Source organism: Mobula birostris, chromosome 3 (genome assembly GCF_030028105.1).
Source record: "Mobula birostris isolate sMobBir1 chromosome 3, sMobBir1.hap1, whole genome shotgun sequence".
NCBI classification, from domain to species: domain Eukaryota; kingdom Metazoa; phylum Chordata; class Chondrichthyes; order Myliobatiformes; family Myliobatidae; genus Mobula; species Mobula birostris.
The window spans coordinates 8,190,251-8,213,618 of NC_092372.1; the positions used below are offsets into that span (position 1 = coordinate 8,190,251).

The 23,368-nt window shown below is 41.5% G+C and overlaps 1 protein-coding gene across 1 annotated transcript in view; it reads left to right on the forward strand.

Annotated features, from left to right (window-relative positions):
- me2 (malic enzyme 2, NAD(+)-dependent, mitochondrial) overlaps positions 1-23,368 on the forward strand; it is a 108,250-nt gene that overhangs the window by 64,900 nt on the left and 19,982 nt on the right. Inside the window, exons 8-12 of the mRNA XM_072252193.1 lie at positions 2,947-3,056; positions 6,166-6,263; positions 9,599-9,712; positions 17,735-17,849; positions 22,126-22,268. Coding sequence (XP_072108294.1) covers positions 2,947-3,056; positions 6,166-6,263; positions 9,599-9,712; positions 17,735-17,849; positions 22,126-22,268 — 580 coding nt within the window. The remainder of the gene's footprint in view (positions 1-2,946; positions 3,057-6,165; positions 6,264-9,598; positions 9,713-17,734; positions 17,850-22,125; positions 22,269-23,368) is intronic.

Here is a 23,368-nt window from a genome sequence, read left to right on the forward strand (position 1 = left end):
GATTTTAAATAGTTTGGCAAGATTTTGTAGCATAGCAGATATGACCCCAGGAATATGAGGAGCGTTTAATGGTTCTGGGCCTATATTCAATGGAGTTTGGAAGAATGAGGAGGGATCTCTTTGAAAGCTATTAAATATTGAAAGGCCTAGACAGAGTGGATGTGGAGAGGATGTTTCCCTTTAGTGGGAGAGTCCAGCACCAGAGGCCACAGCCTCAGAATAGAACGTCTATTCAAAACATAGATGAGGGAGATTTCTTTAGCCAGAGGGTAGTGAATCTGTGCAATTTGATGCCACAAGGCTGTGGAGGCAGAATCATTGGTGAATTTGATGCAGACGCTGATGGGTTCTTGATTAGTCACAGCATCAGAGGTTAGGGGAGAAAGCAGGAGAATGGGGTCGAGAGAGAGAATAAATAAGCCATGGTGGAATGGTGGAGCAGACCGATGGGCTGAATGTCTTATGGTTCTGTGCTGTTATTAGACATGGACCATTGCTGGGGCACTGGTGATATTTATTTGTATAAGTTTCATCCTGGCTTTCATGTGTTGGATCTTCTGATTCTCTTACCACCTGATGTTCAATGTGATGTGAGCAGCTGCCCTCCCCTCTTTACTTGGCTGCTTATTACCATCAAGAAATCTCCAGACTGTTAAGAAGTGTGCCACCAAACAGGGAGATAGGAGTGAGAGTGAAATTCTGTTGCACATAATGGCATCCCTGGGTTTGTTGAGCGTGCTTGGTTTGGTTTAAACAGATCACAATAGTGGCAGTATGGTAGTGTAACACTTAGCAAATCACTTCACTGGGTTTATTTCCCGCTGCTGTCTGTAAGGAGTTTGTATGTTCTCCCAGTGACCTTTGGGTGCTGCAGTTTCCTTTCACATTCCAAAGACATACAGTGGCCCCAACTTACCCTGTGGATCAAGGTGCTTCCCTGAGCCTATCATTACCCCACTGAGCAGAGGCATTAATTGTCCCTTTCTCTCAAATGCTAGCCATAAGACATACTGTAGGAGCTGAATTAGACCATTCGCCCATCGTCTGCTCCATTATTTCATTGTGGCTGATTTATTATCCCACTAACCGCATTCTTTCATAACCTTTGACACCTTTATGCTTATTGCTGTTTGGATGGATCCACGGGGCGCAACAAACCTAATGATTTTCTGGGGCAGCCTGAATGTGTTGCCACACATTCCAGTGCCAAGATAGCATGCCCAGAATTTATTTATTTAGAGATACAGTGTGGAACAGGCCCTTCCGGTCCAATGAGCCATGCTGTCAGCAACCCACACAAGCCTAATCCTGGGATAATTTACGATGACTGGTACATCTTTGGAATGCAGGAGGAGACCGGAACACCCAGAGGAAACCCACGCACTCACGGAGCAGATGAACAAACACCCGACAAAGCACGCTGGGATTGAACTCTGACATCCTGAGCTGTAATAGTGTCAAGCTAACCAGCAGGATACCATGGCATCTCTGTTCAGCAAAACAATGTGAACAAAAACAACAGCAAAACAGGCACCTTCCTTTCCTCCCACCCACTCACACACAGAGAGAAGCCGCCTCCAGTATCTTGTCTGGATTCTCAGACTGCCAGGTATCAGGTCTCCATCACTGAGCCTCTGATTGGTAAACAGCGTGGGTTTTCCCCAGATGATCAGTTTCCTTCCACATCCCAAACACTTAAACCATAAGACTGTAAGACATTGGAGCAGAATTAGGCCATTCAGCCCATTGAATTAGGCCACTCAGCTCTGCCATTCCATCATGGCTCATTTGTAATTCCTTTCAACACCATTCTCCTGTCTTCTCCCTGTAACCTTTGGTGTCCTTAAAAATCAAGAACCAATCAACCTCAATGACTTGGCCTCCACAGCTGCCTGTGGCAATGAATTCCACAGATTCACTGCTCAGGGAGACTGTCTACACCTGCAAAGAACAAGGCTTTGTATCAGGTTTCAGCACAGCAGTCTTGGGAGTTGAGTGTCTAAACTTTACCAGCCTTTGAATTTTTTTGCTGCTTCTCTGCTAGCTCTAAGTTCTTCTGTCGTGTTGTACTTACTAACCTATACGGTATAAGCAGGCTCCTAACAATGCTACTTACTTAAAACTCTGAAGAGACTTAAACCTTTTAATTAATGTTTAAAAATTTTATTTTAGTTTTCAAATGCTTCCATGACCTCCTTCCCACAGCCCTTCTAAATGCCTCCAATCTGATGGAACGAACTTCGAATTCTTTGATATCCAATAATTTCTCCTCCCTCCCTCTTCCATTGCCATTCGGGTTCCCCTTTTCCTCTCTCCTCCCTGTCACCTCCCTCTGGTGCCCCTCCTTCCCTTTCTCCCATGGTCCACTCTCCTATCCCTTCCCATCTATCAACCTTTCCACCTATAATCTCCCAGTTTCTCACTTCCCTTCTGTGTTGTACCCCTTCCCACCCTCCTGCTTACTCTGGCTTCATCTTCCTTCCTTTCCAGTCCGAATGAAGGGTCTTGGCCCAAAACGTGGCCTGTTTACTCCCCTCCATATTTGCTGCCTGACCTGCTGAGTTTCTCCAGCATTTTGTGAATATTATTCAGGATATCTACCATGTGCAGAATATCTTGTGTTCAAGATATATAGGTACCTCTTTCTAGTCACCTGCACATCTCAGTTTTGCCAACTTCTTTGAACTGCTGAAGCTGAATTTTGGAATACCCCCTGTAAATCTATCCCTATCTCTGTTTGTTTCCATATTTTAATTGTCCTCTTCAAACCTACTAATTTCAGTTATATTTTGGTCATCCTACAGAACTGGATAATTTGTTGAATTTTGCTTCATTACATCCCTATCAAGTTTGATCAAACACTTTGAAATATCAAAACCATTGTAAAAATGCATGATGGATTTTGCTATCAAGAAACTTAATACATAATTATTTATGTTAAAACAGGTATGGTCGTGATACCCTTATTCAATTTGAAGATTTTGGGAATCACAATGCCTTCAGGTTTTTGAGGAAATACAAAGATAAATATTGTACATTCAATGATGATATTCAAGGTGAGTTTCTAACAATTATGATCATACCAACAAAAAATAAATTGGATAAAATAGTTGTTATCTGCCGAACTTCAGGGCACATCTGAGTCTAATATTGTTAGAGAATGTACAAACTACGTACAGACAGTGGCAGAATTGAACTGGGGTTGCTGGCGCTGCAGTAATGTTACTCCAACTGCTATATTATCAAGCCACCCGAAAAATATCTGAGAGTAAGTTGCAGGCAAATAAGGAAATGGGATCACTCCCTGTGAACACGCATGAACCCAATAGGCCAATTGGCCTCCTGTGGTATTTCAAGCACAGTTAATGATTATCTAATTAGTGATAATTAGAGCTAAAGTTAGTGATGGGAGTGGGAGTTTGTCCCACTCCCGTTAGGGGGGGTGGCTGCATAGGTAGCACCCATGCCAGGACCACCAAACTCAAAAACAGTTACTTTCCCCAGTCGGGCTGATCAACACTTTCACCCATCAGCCACCTCTCCTTTATCGTTTCCTGTCAGAAAATCCTGTGTCTAGTGTCACTTTATGGACATACAATAAATCTATGTACTGTATATAAGCTATTTTATGTACTAATTTTTATCGTGTTCTTTATCTTAGTGTTTCTTTGTATTGGATTCAGAGTGACAATTATTTTGTTCTCTTTTACACTTGTGTATTGGAAATGATATAAAAATCTTGAATTTTGAATCAGCCTAATTGAACTAAAGGTGGGCTTTTGAACTAGTGAGAATTAATTGATTTTTACTCTGAAATGAGAGATCAAGTACTATGGTTATCTGAAGAACCTATATCCATGTTGGATTTCACTGGATACGTGGGCATTAAAAGCACAGGCAAAGAAACTATAGACTAATATTTCTTAGTGAAACGAGGTCCTGGGTTAGATTATTAGGATTTTCAAAGGGCAGGTTTATATTGTTAAAGCAAAAGACTGTGGAAACAGAATTAAAAACAGAAAATAGTGGAAATATTCAGCAGGTTATGCAGCATCAAGGATCAGCTTCATTCACATATACATTTACATGTATTAGGGCTTAGGTATAGTGTATTGGTCAAGGCACAGCATGCAACAAAAACAGCATTCAAAAATTGTAAAGAATTATGTTAAAAATGTTTGAAGTTAAAGTACAGATATGGAATAAAATGTGCAGAAATGTATAAATACCGGCATCAGTAGAAAAAAGAACAAAATTAATGTGTAGGGAAATAATTTGCCTCTGAACTACAAGTATGACCAAAAGGGTGGTGAAGAGTAGGGGAAGGTAAGTAGAAACATTATAAGGAGGTGCTTAATGTCGAATTCAACACGGATACCTTGGAAATTGATGAATGCAAGGAGGGGCTCAAGAGTAAGAATGTTGGAGGAGAGATGTGTTATGAGACTGATCAGCATTTCACTCATTTGGTCCCAGGGAACATCAGCACATAGGCTGGCCACATCCTGGGGTAGGTAGGTGTCGATAACCGACAAATTATTATGGGCAATAATATGGTCCAGTCTCTCCACTGCTAGTGATAATATCTGAAAATAGAACACTTTTGAAAGAATTTCTTTATTAAGTTCAAAGTCAAACTAAACAATGAAACAACATTTCTGCAGACACAGTACATATAACTCAGACACAACACATAAAGTAGTATTTCCACAAATAACTTAATAAGGTGTACTTACGACACAAGTTAAACAGTATAATGCTACTGATACTTCATACTTCATAAGAGAATCTTAATTGGATTTTGGACAGATGGGATGTCTTGCCATAGAATTACGAGGATTCTGCACTGGAATTATATCATGAAAGTAAAATAACCTCTCTTCAGAATCAGGTTTAACGTCATTGGGATGTGCAGTACATTGCAATACAGAAGTGTTTTTTAAAAATATATAAATTACAGTAAGAAATGTATTTTAAAAAGTTAAATAGGTCACACAAAAGAGCAAAAAATATTGAGGTAGCATACAGTACTGTGCAGAAGTGTTAAGGATGTGACATCTGAGGATGATAAACCTGATTCTGATATGGATTTCTATTGTGGACTGGGGGTGGGAAGGGGGCAGGGAGAGGGGAATCTTGGTTGGGAGAGGGGAGGGAGCGTGGAAGCACCGGAGAGACATTCTGTAATCAATAAACCAATTGTTTGGAATCAAATGACCTTGTCTAGTATCTAAGTACTAGTTGTGTTTACACCCGTGCCAGCCCACGCCCCTGGCACTCCTTCTCTGCCACCTGTTGCATACCCCTCCCACAGTTGAGTAAGAAACTGTTCCTAAAGCCTTGAATGTGTGTCTTCAGGCTGCTGTACCACATTGATGGTAGCAATGAGAAGAGCGTAATCGTATCTTTCATGATGAATACTGCTGCTTGCTTTTTTTTTTTTTTTGAGGCATTACCTTTGAAGATGTCCTTGGTGCTGGGGAGGCTAGTGCCCATGATGGAGCTGGCTGAGTTTGCAGCTTTCTACAGCTTTTTTCAATCCTGTGTAGTCACTTCTCATACCGGGTGATGATGCAAACGGTCTGAATGCTCTCCACAGTATACTGTAAATGTAGAAAGTTGTGAGAGTCTGTCTTTGAGTACCTGTAAGAAAATGAATCTTAGGATAGTATATGATTACATTTATGTACTTTGATAATCAATTTACTTTGAATTTTCATTTAAATGTTTCTTTATTTTTATTATTGAATCATAGCAATGAGCCACGGTTTGTATTCCTCTGTATATTGTAAGATTATCAACCGTGATATAGTGAATGAATTTCAATCTTCTGAAATACATTTGAAATGGATAGGAATAGTCATCCTGACAAGTCAGTAGAAAATGAGAACTGTTGAAAACATTCAAAAAAATGAACTCAAGTTTAACAACTGTGTATTTTGTAAAGATTAAGAAATTTTAAATTTGAATAAGAATCTGGAGTGCTCAATATATTTTTCTCTTTATTAATGAAATTCCAAGGTCTTGTAGTAATTTTGATTTTGAGTATTAACTGTATTTAACATCACAAGACAAACTTTTAAGTGTTCGAGTGTTCAATACCCACTTTAAAGTGTGCCTTCTTTCTCTTTGATTAACACCTAGTTGTGATTTTATAATATACAGGCACGGCATCAGTAGCACTTGCAGGATTATTGTCAGCTCAGAGAGTGATTAACAAACCAATCACCGAGCACCGATATCTGTTTCTTGGAGCTGGGGAGGTGAGACCATGTAATCTATCTTTTTCAACATTTTTTTTTAATATTATGGGCAAATTTTCCAGCATCTGCAGAATCTCTTGGGTTTATCAAATACTTTTCTGAATTCCACGCGCTTAATATCCATTGGCATTCCTCACTCACTGATTTTTTTTTTTCAGGTGTAACTTGTCTAATGCTTGAACACCCTTTAATGATGTCCTGTTATACAGTAATGCATTTACTCCATAACTCTCAGACACTCATTTATGAAAAAACTCTGGCTTAACGAAATCTAATAGTTCCTTTTTTGGCATCCTTCATAAAACGTTGAGCACCATCATTGACTCCAAGAAGACAAATATTCACATATTATTCAGTTTACTAAATCTGACTCATTATACTTGAATAAATTTGGCATGGCATCACCTTTATTTGTTCAGCAATTATATTTCAATAACCAACTATTTTGAACACCAGGAATTTCATTATTTTGCTGTGATGAGCTAATATTTTCCAATTACCAGAAAAAAAGTTGTTAGAAAGCTCCTATTTGCTGCATAACACCACTTCTTGGCAAAAAAGGGTTAATTTTTTAATTAACCACCAGCGTTCACCAGCAACTTTTATGTGTGTTTTTCACGTACATCTGCTCTCACTCCATCCTCCTGCCACCCCACTAGGAATAGGGTTCCCCTGGTCCTCACCTACCACCCCACCAGCCTCCGGGTCCAACATATTATTCTCCGTAACTTCCGCCACCTCCAACGGGATCCCACCACTAAGCACATCTTTCCCTCCCCCCCACCCCCCGGATTCCGCAGGGATCGCTCCCTACGCAACTCTCTTGTCCATTCGTCCCCCCCATCCATCCCTACTGATCTCTCTCCTGGCACTTATCCGTGTAAGCGGAACAGGTGCTACACATGCCCTTACTCTTCCTCCCTTACCACCATTCAGGCCCCCAAACAGTCCTTCCAGGTGAGGCAACACTTCACCTGTGAGTCGGCTGGGGTGATATACTGCGTCTGGTGCTCCCGATGTGGCCTTTTATATATTGGCGAGACCCAACGCAGACTGGGAGACCGCTTTGCTGAACATCTACGCTCTGTCCTCCAGAGAAAGCAGGATCTCCCAGTGGCCACACATTTTAATTCCACATCCCATTCCCATTCTGACATGTCTATCCACGGCCTCCTCTACTGTAAAGATGAAGCCACACTCAGGTTGGAGGAACAACACCTTATATTCCGTCTGAGTAGCCTCCAACCTGATGGCATGAACATCGACTTCTCTAACTTCCGCTAGTGCCCCACCTCCCCCTCGTACCCCATCTGTTACTCATTTTTATGCACACATTCTTTCTCTCACTCTCTTTTTTCTCCCTCTGTCCCTCTGAATATACCCCTTACCCATCCTCTGGGTCCCCCCCCCCCCCCCGTCTTTCTTCCCGGACCTCCTGTCCCATGATCCTCTCGTATCCCTTTTGCCAATCACCTGTCCAGCTCTTGGCTCCATCCCTCCCCCTCCTGTCTTCTCCTATCATTTTGGATCTCCCCCCTCCCCCTCCAACTTTCAAATCCCTTACTCACTCTTCCTTCAGTTAGTCCTGACGAAGGGTCTCGGCCTGAAACGTCGACTGCACCTCTTCCTAGAGATGCTGCATTCACCAGCAACTTTTATGTGTGTTGCTTAATTTTTTAACATGGATTATCATTTTTTCAGCTGTTGGAGATTTAAATATTTTTTATTTATCTCTTACTGTATGTAATTTTGAATTAGACTGTTTAATTGTTACTTTCTTTGCAGCTTAACAAATTACCTGTTCATATTTTTATAACAAATGGGAGAAAAAAACCAGAGGACATGGGTTAAGGGTGGGGGGGGGGGAGTTTAAAGGGAACATTGGAGGGGGGGGCTTCTTCACACAGAGAGTGGTGGGAGTATGGAATGAGCTGCCAGACGAGGTGGTAAATGCGGGTTCTTTTTTAACATTTAAGAATAAATTGGACAGATACATGGATGGGAGGTGTATGGAGGGATATGGTCTGTGTGCAGGTCAGTGGGACAAGGCAGAAAATGGTTTGGCACAGCCAAGAAGGGCCAAAAGGCCTGTTTCTGTGCTGTAGTTTCTATGGTTCTATGATACACATTTGGTATGTTTCCTAGTGTCCACAGTATGCATATGCAGTTGTTCAGTGTGTCCCCAAGTGGTTAAATTTGTATGATTCTAGAGGCTCTCTTGTAATGAATTATTTGAATAGGGGCTATCTGTATGATTCACTCTTATATGCAAATTTGAATGGAATATTTCTTATCTGTGGGGTACAAAAAGAGCTGATTGCAAGGCTTTGCCATCTTTTTTTGGCTGCTTCTCTCCCTTCTACTACCTTCTGCTGCTGTTAATGAATGTTGTCAATTTTCTTTATATTATTAATAAAAAATCATGAAGCAACAAGCTTTGTGCCTCTTTCCTGTCTTCCAAAAGAACCTTGAAACAAAAGCATTGGAATCCAGAATACCTTACACAGCCTGTAACTCTCCATTTCTCTTATATCCATATGCCTATTCAAGAGTCTCTTAAACTTCCCGATTTTTCAGCCTCTACCATCACCCCTGGCAATGCATACCATGCACTTATCACTTTGTGGAAAAAAAAACTGTCTCTGATATACCCCCTATATTTTCCTCCAATCACCTTGGACCTGTAGGTAATATGAATAGAGAACAGTCTAATGAAAGGTTCCTTCATGATGGTTTTAGTAAGTGTTAATAGAACAAAGAAAATTGAAAACGTTCAGTAACAGTAGGATTTTCCAACAGTAGTATCTGTCCTTGCAAATGAATTCGTGTTCTTCTACTAAGTTTGTTGTCTATTTCCAATTTCTTACTTTTTCCAAAACTCCTGCAATCTCTCAAGAAAATGGCCACTTCCCCCATCCATCAAGAATGTTCCGGGGCATCTTATTGACCAAAATGTTAACAAGACAAATCCTATTGGCTAATGCCAAACAGATCTGAATGGTATTGCCAACCATCAGTGACAAAAATCACTAATTTTTGGAAACGAGCACAGGTAACTGATGGTATTTAAAAACTGTTCACTCTAAGCATGGTGTAGTGTCTTAACAGCCATGCAAATCCACAAGACTGATGCTGATTAGAAACTGTTTGGCAATAGTCTTCTGCCTTACTAAAGTCACTCTGTTTATTCCTTCAAAAGTAAAAATACTCTTGGTTCAATTTTACTCTTGAGCATGTCTAGCTCTGTGATTTTGTCCGCTGTGGCTAAATTCTCTCCAGTTTATTATTTTCAAATTATTTTAATGCTGGTATCTTCTGAAACTACTATCATGCAGGCAGCATTAGGCATTGCTGAGCTGATCGTGATGGCGATGAAAGAGTCAGGTGTGCCCGATGAGGAAGCACGGAAGAAGATCTGGATGTTTGACAAGTATGGTTTGCTTTGTAAGGTGAGAGCATAGTTTCATGCTTTTTTGAAATTAACCTTTATGGATATTTGAGTTGTCTGGCTTGTATATATGTAAGGCAGATTTCTTTTATATTCCCCTTTTAGACCATTAAGACATAGAAGCAGAATTATGCCGTTTGGTCCATCGTGTCTGCTCTGCCATTCTACCATGGCTGATTTATTATCCCTCTCAACCCCATTTTCTTGACTTCTCCCTGTAACCTTTTACGCCCTTACTAATTAAGAACCTATCAACCTCAGCTTTGAATAAACCAATGACTCGGCCTCCACAGCTGTCTGTAATAATGAATTCCACAGATTTGCCGTCTTCTGGTTTAAGAAATTCCTCCTTATCTCTGTTTTTAAAGAGACTTCCTTCTATTCTTGAGGCTGTACCCTCTGGTCCTAGACTTCCCCACTATAAGAAACATCCTTTCCTGTATCCATTCTATCTATGCAATCCCCCATTTGTGGTTGGAATAGAGGTTGAGTCGCACATATACATGTTCTGGTTGGCTGCTGCTGACTTGTGGTATTCCATAAGACCACAAGACATGGGAGCAGAATTAAGCCATTCAGCCCATCAGGTCTGCTCTGCCATTCCATCATGGCTGATCCCAGATCCCACTCAACCCCACACACCTGCCTTCTTGCCATATCTTTTGATGCTCTGACCAATCAGGAAACTGTCATCTTTTGCTTTAAATATACCCACGGACTTGGCCTCCGCTGCAGTCTGGGGCAGAGCATTCCACAGATTCACTACTACTCTAGATAGATAGGTATATGTATGTGTGTGTGTGTGTGTATATATATATATGTGTGTGTATGTATGTATATATATATAAAAATCCTCCTTGCCTCTGTTCTAGAAAGTTGACCCTCAGTTTTGAAATTATGCCCTCTAGTTCTGGATACCCCCACCATATGAAATGTCCTCTCCACATCCAACCAATCTAGTCCTTTCAATATTTGGTAAGTTTCAATGAGATTCTCTCCCCCCCCCCCCCATTCTTCGAACAGGCCCAAAGCTGCCAAACGCTCCTCCTAAATTAACCCCTTCATTCCCAGAATTATCCTTGTGAGCCTCCTCTGGACTCTCTCCAATGACAACACATCCTTTCTGAGATATGGGGCCCAAAACTGTTGATAATACTCAAAGTGCAGCCTGACTAGTGTCTTATAGGAGCTTAGCATTATCTCCTTGCTTTTATATTCTATTCCCTTTGAAATAAATGCCAGCATTGCATTTGCCTTCTTTACAACAGACTCAACCTGTAAATTAACCTTCTGGGAGTCTTGCGTGAGGACTCCCAAGACCCTCTGCACCTCTGATGTTTGAACCTTCTCCCCATCAGGACTCGACGAAGGGTCTCGGCCGGAAACATCAACTGTAACTCTTCCTATAGATGCTGCCTGGCCTGCTGCGTTCACCAGCAATTTTTATGTGTGTTGCTCAAGCATATTGTGATCACTGTTCTCTAAAGGTTCCTTAACCTTAAGATCACTTATTGCACAACACCCAATCCAGCACAGCCGATCCCCTAGTGGGCTCAACAACAAGCTGTTCTAAAAAGCCATCCTTTAGACATCCTATGAATCCTCTTTCTTGAGGTCCAGCACTGACCTGATTTTCCCAATCCACTTTCATGTTAAAATCCCCAAGGATTATCATGACATTGCCCTTCTGACATGCCTTTTCTATCTCCTGTTGTAATTTGGAGGCCTGTATACAACTGCCATTAGGGTCCTTTTACCTTTGCCATTTCTTTACTCACCCATAGAGACTCAAACCTTCTAATTCTATGTCATCCCTTTCTAATGATTTAATATTATTTCTTATACACAGGGCCACACCACCTCCTCTGCCTACCAACCTAGCTTTCTGATACACTGTATCTACTTAGACGTTCAGCTCCCAATGGCAGCCATCCTTTAGCCAAGTTTCAGAGATGGCCACAATGTCATACTTGCCAACTGTAGCTGAATTTCAAGATTTTTATTTCTTATGCTGCATGCATTCAACCACACTTTCAGTCCAATATTTGTTGCTTTCTGTTTTAACTGCACCATGCCTCTATTCCCTTGTAAATCATCCCACTGGCTGTGATTATGCCTTATCTCCTGCCTGTCCTTTCTATCATCTCTGTTGCATGCTATCTTTAATTTATTTCTGTTTTCCCCTTCCTCAGCCCTACCACTCTGGTTCCTATCCCCCTGCCAAGTTAGCTTAAACCCTCCCTAACAGCTCTATTAAACCTGCCTGCTAGGATATTGGACACCTTTGGGTTCAGGTGTAACCCGTCCTTTTTGTACAGGTCGTACCTCCCCCAGAAGAAGCCCCAATGATCCAGGAACCCGAAGCCCTGCCCCTGCACCAGTCTCTCATGCCTGATTAACATGCCTGATCATGCTACTTTTGCACTTGTTAGCACGTGGCACAGGCAGCAATCCTGAAGTTACTACCCTGGAGGTCCTACTTTTCAGCTATCTACCCAACTCCCTGAATTCTGTCTTCAGGTCCTCCTCCCTTTTTCTACCTGTCATTGGTACCAATGTGTACCAAGACTTCTGGCTTTTCACCCTCTCCCTTGAGAATACTCTGCACCCGATCCGAGACATCTCACACCCTGGCGACCTGAGAGGCAACACACCATGCGGGTATCTCTACCAGGCTGACAGAACCTCCTGTCTCTTTCCCTCACTATGGAATCCCCTGTGACTACCGCATTCCTCATCATCTTCCCTCCCTTCTGCACCATGGAACCAGGTTCAGTGCCAGAGATCCATTCGCCGTGGTCATCCTCTGTCAGGTCACCCCCCTCAACAGCATCCAAAACGAGATAATGATTACTGAGGGGAATGGCCACAGGGGTGCTCTCTACTATCTGAGCTCATCCCATCCCTCCCTTGACAGTCACTCACTTATCTAACTCCTGCATCCACGGGGTGACCAACTCCCTGTAGCTCCTACCTATCACCTGTTCACTTTCCCCAACAAGCTGCACAGGCCACAGCTCCAGATCCCTAACACGCTCTCTCAGGAGCTGTATCTCGGTGCACCTGGTGCAGATGTGGCCATCTGGGAGACTGGAAGATTCCCAGGATTCCCACATCTGACACCCAGAGCAGAACACTCACCCTACAGACATGCTCTCTCTATTCCTCCAAAAAAAAATGCAAGGAAAAAATGAAGGCTTTGATGCAAAGTGTGCACATGATGGGAAGATAGGTGGAGTGGTAGGTAGTTTTGAGGAAGTAGCGAGGCTATAGAATGACCTTGACAAATTAGGAGGTTGGGCGAATGGCAGATGGTGTACATTATTGGGAAGTGTATGGTCATGCACTTTGGTAGAAGAAATAAAAGGTAAACTATTTTCTAAATGGAGAGAAAATTCAAAAATCTGAGGTGCAAAGGGACTTGTGAGATCTTGTGCAGGGTTCCCTAAAGGTTAATTTGCAGGTTGAATCAATGGTGAGAAAAGCAAATGCAATGTTGGCATTTATTTCAAGAGGACTAGAATATAAAAGCAAGGACTTTATAGAGCACTGCTGAGGCCTCATTTGGAGTATGGTAAGCAGTTTTGGGCCCCTTAGAAAGCATGAGGTGACATTGGGAAGGATTCAAAGGGAGTTCGTGAAAATGTTTCCAGGATTGAACAGCTTGTACAATGAAGAGCGTTAGGGCCTGTATTCACTGGAATTCAGAACAATCGGTACTGACTGAATTGAAACCTATCGAATGGCGAAAGGTCTTGATAGAGTGGATATAGAGAGGGTGTTTCCTATGGTGGGAGAGTCAAGGACCAGATGACAGAGCCTCAGAATAGAGGGATGTCCTTTTAGAACAGAGATGAGGAGGAATTACTGTAGCCATTGGGTGGTGAATTTGGAATTCATTGGCACAGGGGGCTGTGGAGGCCAAGTCATTGGGTATATTTAAGGCAGAGGTTGATAGATTCTTGACGTTTGAGGCATGCAGGGATACAGGGAGAAGGCAGGAGATTGGAAGAATGGATCAGCTATGATGAAGTAGCGGAGCAGACCCGATTTGCCAAATAGCCTAACTCTGCTCCTGTATCTTATTGTCTCATGGTCTCATATATCGAGGTTCACTGGAATGATGCCAGGAATGAAAGGGTTAAAATATGGGGAGAATATAGAATATAAAATGGGAAAATATGGTATGGAGGGGGGCTACTACACAGGACTGAAAGAAGCTGCAGAGGGTTGTAAATTTAATCAGCTCCATCTTGGATCTTAGCCTACAAAGTACCCAGGACATCTTCAAGGAGCAGTGTCTCAGAAAGGCAGTGTCCATTATTAAGGACCTCCGACATCCAGGGCATGCCCTTTTCTCACTATTACCATCAGGTAGGAGGTACAGAAGCCTGAAGGCACACACTCAGCGATTTAGGAACAGCTTCTTCCCCTCTGCCATCCATTTGCTAAGTGGTCACTGACATTGGATATTGAACCCTTGGACACTACCTCACTTTTCTAATGTATATTATTTGGTTTTTTTTTGCATGGTTTTTAATCCGGTCAATGTGCGTATACTGTAATTGATTATTATTTTATTTTGTTCTTTTTTCTTCCATATTATGTATTACATTGAACTGCTGCTGCTAAGTTAGCAAATTTCATGACGCATGCTGGTGATAATAAACCTGATTCTGATATTGAGAGGCCTAGATAGAGTGGATGTGAAGAGGATATTTCCTAGGACTAGAGAGCACAGCCTTAGAATAGTGAGACATCCATTTAGAACAGAGATGAGGAGAAATATCTTTAGCCAGAGGGTTGTGAATCTGTGAAATTCATTGCCACAGACAGCTATCCAGATGAAGTCACTGAGTATATTTAAGGCAGAGGTTGATAGGTTCTTCATTAGTTCAGGTGTCAAGGATTGCGGGAAGAAGAGAGGAGAATGGGGTTGAGAGGGGTGATGGATCAGCCATGATGGAATGGCGGAGCAGACTCAAGCGCCAAGTGGCCTAATTCTGCTCCTGTGTCTTGTAGTTCAGAAACAATACTCATGAACTCTTGGACAATTATTTCAGAATAAAATCGCACATGTTGGTCAGAAATAATGCGGTCATGACTGATGATCAAACAGCTGAATTGGTGAAAATATTGCTATTTTTTAATTTAGAGATACAGCATAGAATAGGCCCTTCTGGCCCTTTGTGCCATTTCACCAGCAACTCCTGATTTAATACTAGCCTAACTAACCGGTACATCTTTGGACTGTCGGGAAGAAAATGGGGCACCCTGATGAAACCCACATGTGACATGGGGAGGGTGTGCAAACTCCTTACGTGGGATGCTGGGATTGAACTTCAAGCTCCAATGGTCCGAGCTGTAGTAGCGCTGTGCTAACCACAATGTTACCTGGTGCCCCAATATGTATTATTTATGATGAGATATAGAAGCAGGTTGCCTATGAGGCCTATTTGGGTGTGTAAGTGAGTGGGTGGGAGGGTGGGTGAGAAATGGACTTGTTTTGCTTTTGCTGTCTTGTTGGTATTGCTGCGTGTGTTCTACTGATGAGCATTGTGGGTATGCTATATTGGTGCTGGAATATGTGGCAACACTTGTGGGCTACCCCAGTATATTCCTGGTTATTAACACATGATGCATTTCACTGTATGCTTCCATGTATGTGTGATAAATATGAAACTGAAGCAACACATAGAAAATGCTGGAGGAACTCAGCAGGTCAGGCAGCACCTATGGAGAGGAATAAACAGTCAGCGTTTTGGGCTGAGACTGGAAAGGAAGGGGGAAGATGCCAGAATAAGATGGTGAGGGAGGGAAATGAGCACAAGCAAGAAGGTGATAAGTGAAGCCAAGTGGATGGGAAAGCTAATAGGCAGGAGAAGGAATCTGATAGGAGAGGAGAGTGCACCATTGGAGAAAGGGAAGGAAGAAGTGATGGACAGGTGAGGAGAAGAGGGAAGAAGCCAGAGTGGAGGAATAAAAGAAGAGGGAAGGAAAATATTTACTGAAAGTTGGAGAGATCACTGTTCATGCCACCAGGTTGGAGACTACTTAATGGAATACAAGCTGTTGCTTCTCCACCCTGAGAGTGGCTTCATTGTGGTAAAAGAGGAGGCCGTGGACTGACATATTGGAACGGAAATGGGGATAGGAATTAAAATGGTTAGCCTCTGGGATATTCCGCTTTTGACATAATAAATAAATCTGAATATATGTTGCACTGTGAATACTTTCCCAGGTCAGCAAGTCTGAATCTGCATTCTCCGGAAAATGTTTGTAAAGAAGAGCCCATGTGGTGACTCTAATTGTATGTGCTGCTGTATTTCTCCGGAAGAAATGAGCTAATTTATACATTAATGGTTTGATTAACTACATATAGTTACTACTGTTTAGTGTGGTAGTGTGGCAGTCAGCATAACGTTTTACAGTGCCAGTGACCTGGATTTAATTCCCACTGCTGCCATTAAGGGTTTGTGCCTTCTCCCCATGACCTTTTGTGTTTCCTCTGGATGCTCCGGTTTCAAAGACATGGATTAGTAGGATAATTGGTCACCTGGGTGTAATTAGATGACACGGATTTGTTGGGCTGGAAGGGCCTATGTACATTAAATAAATATATGCAAGTCAGAGTATACTTAAACAAGCAAACAAGGTATGTTATTCAGATTCCCAGAGTGTCAGAGATTGATATTTATAGTAAAGTACTTGTATTAGAGAGGCGTCTAATATGAGCATGAGTAAATTTGTAAAATAAAGGGAATATGGTTTGGAAATTCAGTGTTATTAGATTATGAAAATAGTCATTTATCTGCATTATTCGGATTAATATGGATTCTCAAAAATACCATGTTGTCTAGTTTTGTTATTAGGTACAGCTGATAGCCTTTTAAAAACTTTGACCATAGGACTTGGGAACAGAGCTAGGCTATTCAGCCAGTTGAGTTTCTCCACCATTCAACCATGGCTGATTTATCTCCCTCACCTCCATTCTCTTGACTTCTCCCCATAACTTTCGACGCTGTTACTAATCAAGAACCTGTCAAGCTCTGCTTAAGTATACCCAGTGAAATGACACCCACATCAGCCTGTGACAGTGAACTCCACAGATTCACTACTCTCTGGCAAAAGAAATTCCTTTTCACCTCAGTTCTAAGGATGTCCTTCAATTACGAGACTGCCCTCTGGTCCTAGATTCCCCCACTATAGGAAATACTCCCTCCACATCCACTCTATCTTGGCTTTTCACTATTCAATAGATTTCACTGAGATCCCACCTTCATTCTCATAAATATTAGCGAGTACAGGCTCAGAGCCATCAAATGCAGCTCATTCATTAACCCTTTCATTTCCTAGATTATTTGTGTTCAATTATAGCTCTTGGAAGTAGCTTTTTAAATAGAATTTTGTTGTGGATATGAACCTGGATATTTGATGCAGTTCATTGTCAAAAACCAGCAAAGCTTCTTCACCCTATACATCTGACTATCAAATTTCTAATTTATTGTCTTCTCACTTGGCAAATCCAATGGGGAAAGAATAGAGAGTAACTCTTCTATTTTTAAATATTTAATCTCTCTTTATATGTTGGGAATTTGAGCTGAGATTAAATGGCTTGTCTGTAGTTGTTCATCAGAATCAGAGTAATTATTTTGCATGTTATTAAATGTCAAGGACATACTGATGCATTGGAAAACATTGATTCAGAGTCAGGTTTAATATCACTGGTATATATTGAGTGTTTGTCTTCAGGTTCCTGTACCACCACCTTGATGGTAGCAATGGGAAGAGGGCAGGCATATCTTGGGTGATGGGTATCATTAATGACAGATGTCAGCTTTTTGAGGTGTCACCTTTTGAAGATGGGGAGGCTAGTGCCCATGATGGAGCTGGCTGAGTTTACAACTTCCTGCAGTGTTCTCTGCTCCTGTGCAGTGGCCACTCCATACCAGTTGGTAATGCAACCAGTTAGAATGCTCTCTATAGTACATCTGACTCTAAATGATGCTGCTTCTGACTACAGGGTCGTTCAGAGGCGATAGAGGGCCACCAGGAAGCATATGCCCATCCAGCACCTGATCAATCAGCCAAGACATTTCTGGATGCAGTCAACATACTCAAGCCCACTGCTATTATAGGTAAGTGGTAGAAACTTCAGCAGAAATGTTGAAAACTAAAAATGGCTTCACTTGTAGATTTTAGAAACTAATTTGAGTGGTATTTTGATTAAGAAGGTTTAAATATTGAATATATGTATTGGGGGATTTTTTTTGAATACTTAAAAGGAAATGCTTGGGAGTATTGAACAGTTTTACAGTGCTCTTGGGCAATTTGGGCATTATATTGCCATTTTGTATATATTATTTATTTAGAAATGCAGTGCAAAACAGACCCTTCTGGCCCAACGAGCTTCACCACCCTGCAACCCACCTATTTTAACACTAGCTTTATCCCAGAACAATTTACAATGACCAATCAACCTACTAACTTGTACATCATTGGAATGTAGAAGAAAACTGGAGCACCAAGAGAGAACGCACACAGTTTACGGGAGAATGTACAACCCCCCTTCTGATGGCGGTGGAAATGGACACTGAACTCTGGAACGCCCTAAGCTGCAATAGCGTTGTGTTATGCCACTGTGATATTGAAGCAAGTTGGAAAATGCATGGTCATGCACATTGGTTGAAGAAATAAATGTGCAGACTATTTTCTAAACAGGAAGAAAATCCAAAAATCTGAGATGCAAAGGGACTTGGGAGTCTTTGTGCAGAACACCCTAAAGGTTAACTTGCAGGTTGAATCAGTGGTGAAGAAGGCAAATGCAATGTTAGCATTCAGTTAAAAAGGTCTAGAATACAAGAGCAGGAATGCGATGCAGATGCTTTATAAGGCAATGGTGAGGCCTCATCTTGAATATTGTGAACAGTTTTGGTCTCCTTATCTAAGAAAAGATATGCTGGCATTGAAGAGGGTTCAGAGGAGGTTAATAAAGATGATTCCAGGAATTAAAGGGTTATCATACAAAGAATGTTTGATGGATTTGGGCCTGTACTCGCTGGAATTTAGAAGGATGGGGGGGTGGGGGGGGGGATCTCATTGAAGCTTTCAAATGTTGAAAGGCCTAGACAGATTAGATGTGGAATGGATGTTTCCCATGGTGGGAGAGTCTAGGGCAAGAGGGCACAGCCTCAGATAGAGGGGTGTTCATTTAAAACAGAGACACGGAGAAATTTCTTTAGCCAGAGGGTGGTGAATTTGTGTATTTTGCTACCATAGGCGGCTGTGGAAGCCAGGTTGCTGGGGTGTATTTAGGCAGAGATTGGTAGGTTCTTGATTGGACACGGCATTAAACGTTACAGGGAGAAGGTCGATGAGGGGAGAAAAGGATCAGCCATGATTGAATGACTGAGCAAACTCGATGGGCCAAATGGCCTAATTATGCTCCTATGTCGTATGGTCTTATGGTATCTTGTTCATGTACCTCCACCAAGGATGAGCCTAAGCCCAGCTGCAAAAGGAGCAGTGTTGGGCTTAGGGCCAACAACCCCATCCCATTAAAAGCCAGAGCAACAGAAGTTCCAAAGACCTCATCTCTGGGAAAGGAAGGATCTTCTCCATGAAGATGTACGAAATTGTGTGGTGAAAGTGGAAGCCACAAGGCCAATTAAACTTTTCTCAGCCCAGAACAGAGGACTCTGGCCAGCTACTTTTGGCTGCCCGTGCCCCAGTAGGGAAGATGAGGGTGCGAAGGAAATTCTGTTCCTATAGATTGCCACTACTCAAGCATCTCAAGTAGTCTTGCCTTTCAAATCCACAATTTTTTGTCTAGTTAAATATTTCCTATTAGGTTTCCCCCATCACAAAATGAACCATCTTAGCCAAAGTTACAAATGAGATGCCCTACAACCTGATTAGAGTACATTTTGCTGACCTCTTAAGTCTTCATTTCCCTGCACACTCATTCGTGTGTCACCCAGGTTTCTGCTCAGTTATTGATTTAGATGAGAGAACAGCCTGGTTCTGGTGGTTTATATAAAGCAGCTTGAGCGCCAAGTGCTTTTTTTGTCTCTAGAGTCTTTCATCCTATCCATCACCAAGCGGCTGCAGTAGACCCCCTTCTGTTACTAATCGGCCTGTCAACATCATCTGTCGCTATGGCAGCATTCTCCACATGTGCCCTAACAATATTATCTTTCCTCTATGTAGGTCAACCCCCAACAAAATATCTGTTTTCAGGCAATACATCCTGACATATGGGCTGCTGTTTTTTTCCTTCATTTAACCCTGGCAGAAATCCTCTGAACCTGCCACTGCCTCAGTGTACAAGTATTGGAAAACAAAATGAAATGCAGTTGCTGTAAATTTGAAATAAACACCAAAGATATTGGCAATGCATTGAAAAGTGAGGTTGCTCTGGGTCAATGACCCTTCATCAGTTTGAAAATTTGAACCATGTTTTAATCAACACAGGCTTTCCCAATGTTGTCGATTAGAATTTGGTCATGTTAGAAAAACACAGGGCTTCATTAAATTGCCACTTTAGCCATCTGCACTTGTGTATTTGGTTTTTCAAATATTAAAAAATTTAATTTTAAATTTTGTAGCTGTGTGATTTTAAAGGTTTCTCAATTTTTATTTTATTACCAGCAAGGGATTCAGACTGATGGCCTTGTAATGACTTTACAATCAGGAAAGCTAGATTGATTTCTAGTACTAAACTGGAGCTTATTTGAAACTTTATTAAAAATTATACATGTTAGAATGTCATTCAGTTCAATCCAAAGTGGAAGTCAGATTATTCTCATTTCCCAGCTCTTGGTCCTTGGCTTTGTAAATCGTAGCACAGCTGATGCTCAGCAGTATGTTTTCAGGCATTGATTTCCAGCACCCCTGGCTGGAACAGAAAATGTCTTCACCTCTGTCTAATCCTTCTACCAACTGTCATAAATGTAAGCTCAGTGGCCAATTTATTAGGCATACCTGTACACTTTGTTAATGCAAATATCTAATCACCCGATTACGTGGCAGCAGCTTAATGCATAAAAGCATGCAGGCATGGACAAGCAGTTCAGTTGTTGTTCCGATCAAATATCAGAATGAGGAAGAATGTGATCTAAGTGTCATTGACTGTGGGATGATTGTTGGTGCCAGACAGCGTGGTTTGAGTATCTCAGAAACTGCTAATCTTCTGGGATTTTCATGTACAGCAGTTTAGTTTACAGAGAATGGTTCATAAAACATCCAGTGTATGGCAGTTCTGTAGGCAAAAACTCCCTTGTTAATGAAAGGGGTCAGAGGAGAATGGCCAGACTGGTTCAAGCTGACAGGAAGGTGACAATCACCCAACCACAATTATGCAGTGATGTGCAGAAGAGCATCCACATGCACAACACATCGAAGACCTCACTGGGTTTCATTCCTATGGCCACTTATTAGGTACACTCCTGTACCTAGTAAAGTGGCCACTGACTATATGTCCAGAGTTTGACCTAAAGGAAGCATGATATAGAACTTTGTTGTAGGTAATTCCAATAGATTTTTCCTTCTCCTCCTCTTTTTCAAAGAAAATGAATATATTTATACTTATTGGCAAAAGATATAACCAACTTGATCCAGGCTGTTCTCTCACTAAAATCAATAACTGAGCCCAGCCAGTCTTCAAAAACCCTTGCATTGAATCCTGATCTTTGGATCCTTCAAAAGTCAAAATGAGGCATAAATCTTTTTGCTTATTGCGAAAAATGAAGAAGAAAGAGGAGCCGAGAGAGCAAAGACAAAGGAAGAAAATAGTCGTGGTCGCCTCACACTCAGACCAGAGATGACAAAAATTCCAGTGATAACAATTATACTATAAGCTAAGAAGATTCTAGAAAAATACATAAGCAAATGAGCTATAAATACTGGAAAATTCACTGAACATGTTATAGGTGATTACATAAAAATACAAGCATGCATAGGAAAGTTAAACTACAAGAATAATAACAATTCTTCACCAAAATCTAACACTAAGCATCAGAAGTCCTCACAGCATCCTGTTGTATGGGGACTTCTGGTCCTTCCTGTAAACTGGAGACCCAAATGAATACATTGCTCCACCTGATGCCAAATGAATTCTGTGTGGTTCTGGAATCATGTTTATGTTCTATGCCTCTGCCTAAAAAGTATACTGTATGCTACCAATCTACCCAGAGCATACAGGTGTTTATCAATACTACTTAAGGGGTTTGTAGCCTGTTCGGCTTCCTACTCTTCTTCCTCATTTCAGTATAATTTATTGTTTATTTTCTTGCCTTGTTTACTCAACTAAAAATATACCACTGCACAGACAGCATCCTGAAGCCTGTGTGTAATGTGTTAACTTTATTTTCTTGAAGTTTCAGCTTTGACTTTATTTAATTTGTTTTTTGACAGGGGTCGCAGGTGCTGGTAGACTGTTCACCAAAGAAGTGATTAGTGCCCTGGGCAGAATTAATGAGCGTCCTATAATTTTTGCATTGAGTAATCCAACAACTCAAGCTGAATGTACTGCAGAAGAGGCATACACTTTTACAGAGGTATTATGGGTTGTTGTCACTCTTTTCTTTCACACCATCTAATGTTGGCTTGTATATCCATGTCTTCAGAAGTTTATTTTTATATATGCTTTCTATAATTTAAAATTCTTGCTGAAGTGGTATCTACTACTTTCCTTCATCCTGCAAGTTAATTTTTGGTTTCAAGAACCAATCTTGAGATTTGTGCATAGAATGTAATCTATGTCACGATGGCGCCTTTTACTGGCGACTTTGCGTGCAGCCCTGATAGAAATCATCACATATTCCTGTTTAAGACTACTAGAGCTGAAGTCCACTGTCACAGCCATGGGTACTTCAGTAAACAGTCTTTCTCTTTTTGCACTAATTTAATTTAATTTTTTTTTACATACTGATTGTCATTTATAGTTTTTATTATTATATATTGCAATTTACTGCTGCCGCATACCAACAAATTTCACAGCGCGTGCCAGTGATCTTAACTCTGATTCTGATTATAATCTGATGGAGAGTTCATTTGTTTTTAGAGTCAAAGAACACTACAGCACAAAAACAAGCCCTTTGGCCCATCTAGTCAGTGCCAAACAGTTAGTCCCATTGATCTGCACACGGACCAAAGCCCTTCATTCCCCAAATCCTGCAGTTATAACAAACTATTCAAAGACCCCATATCACCTGCCAACTTTAAATTTTGAAGATTGTTCTGAAATGATCCATTAACAGAGAACATCATAGTATTTATTTATTATTGAGATACAGCACAGAACAGGCTCTTCTGGCCCTTTGAGCCGCACTGTGCATCAACCCACTCATTAATCCGAGTTTACTCATGGGACAATTTGCAATGACCTATTTACCTACTGACTGGTACGTCTTTGGACTGTGGGAGGAAGCCCATGCATTCCACAGGGAGGGGTGCAGAGACTCCTTACAGATGAAGTCAGGATTGAACTCTGAACTACAATGCCCCGAGCTGTAATAGCATCGCGCTAGCAGCTACGCTTCTGTGGCACCCATAGTACAGCATGTGTTACTGGATTATTAATCCAGAGACCGTGATCAGTCAACTGGTTAGGTGTGATCGAATGGCTGTGCTGCCGTGTCACCTTTACACTCTGCCC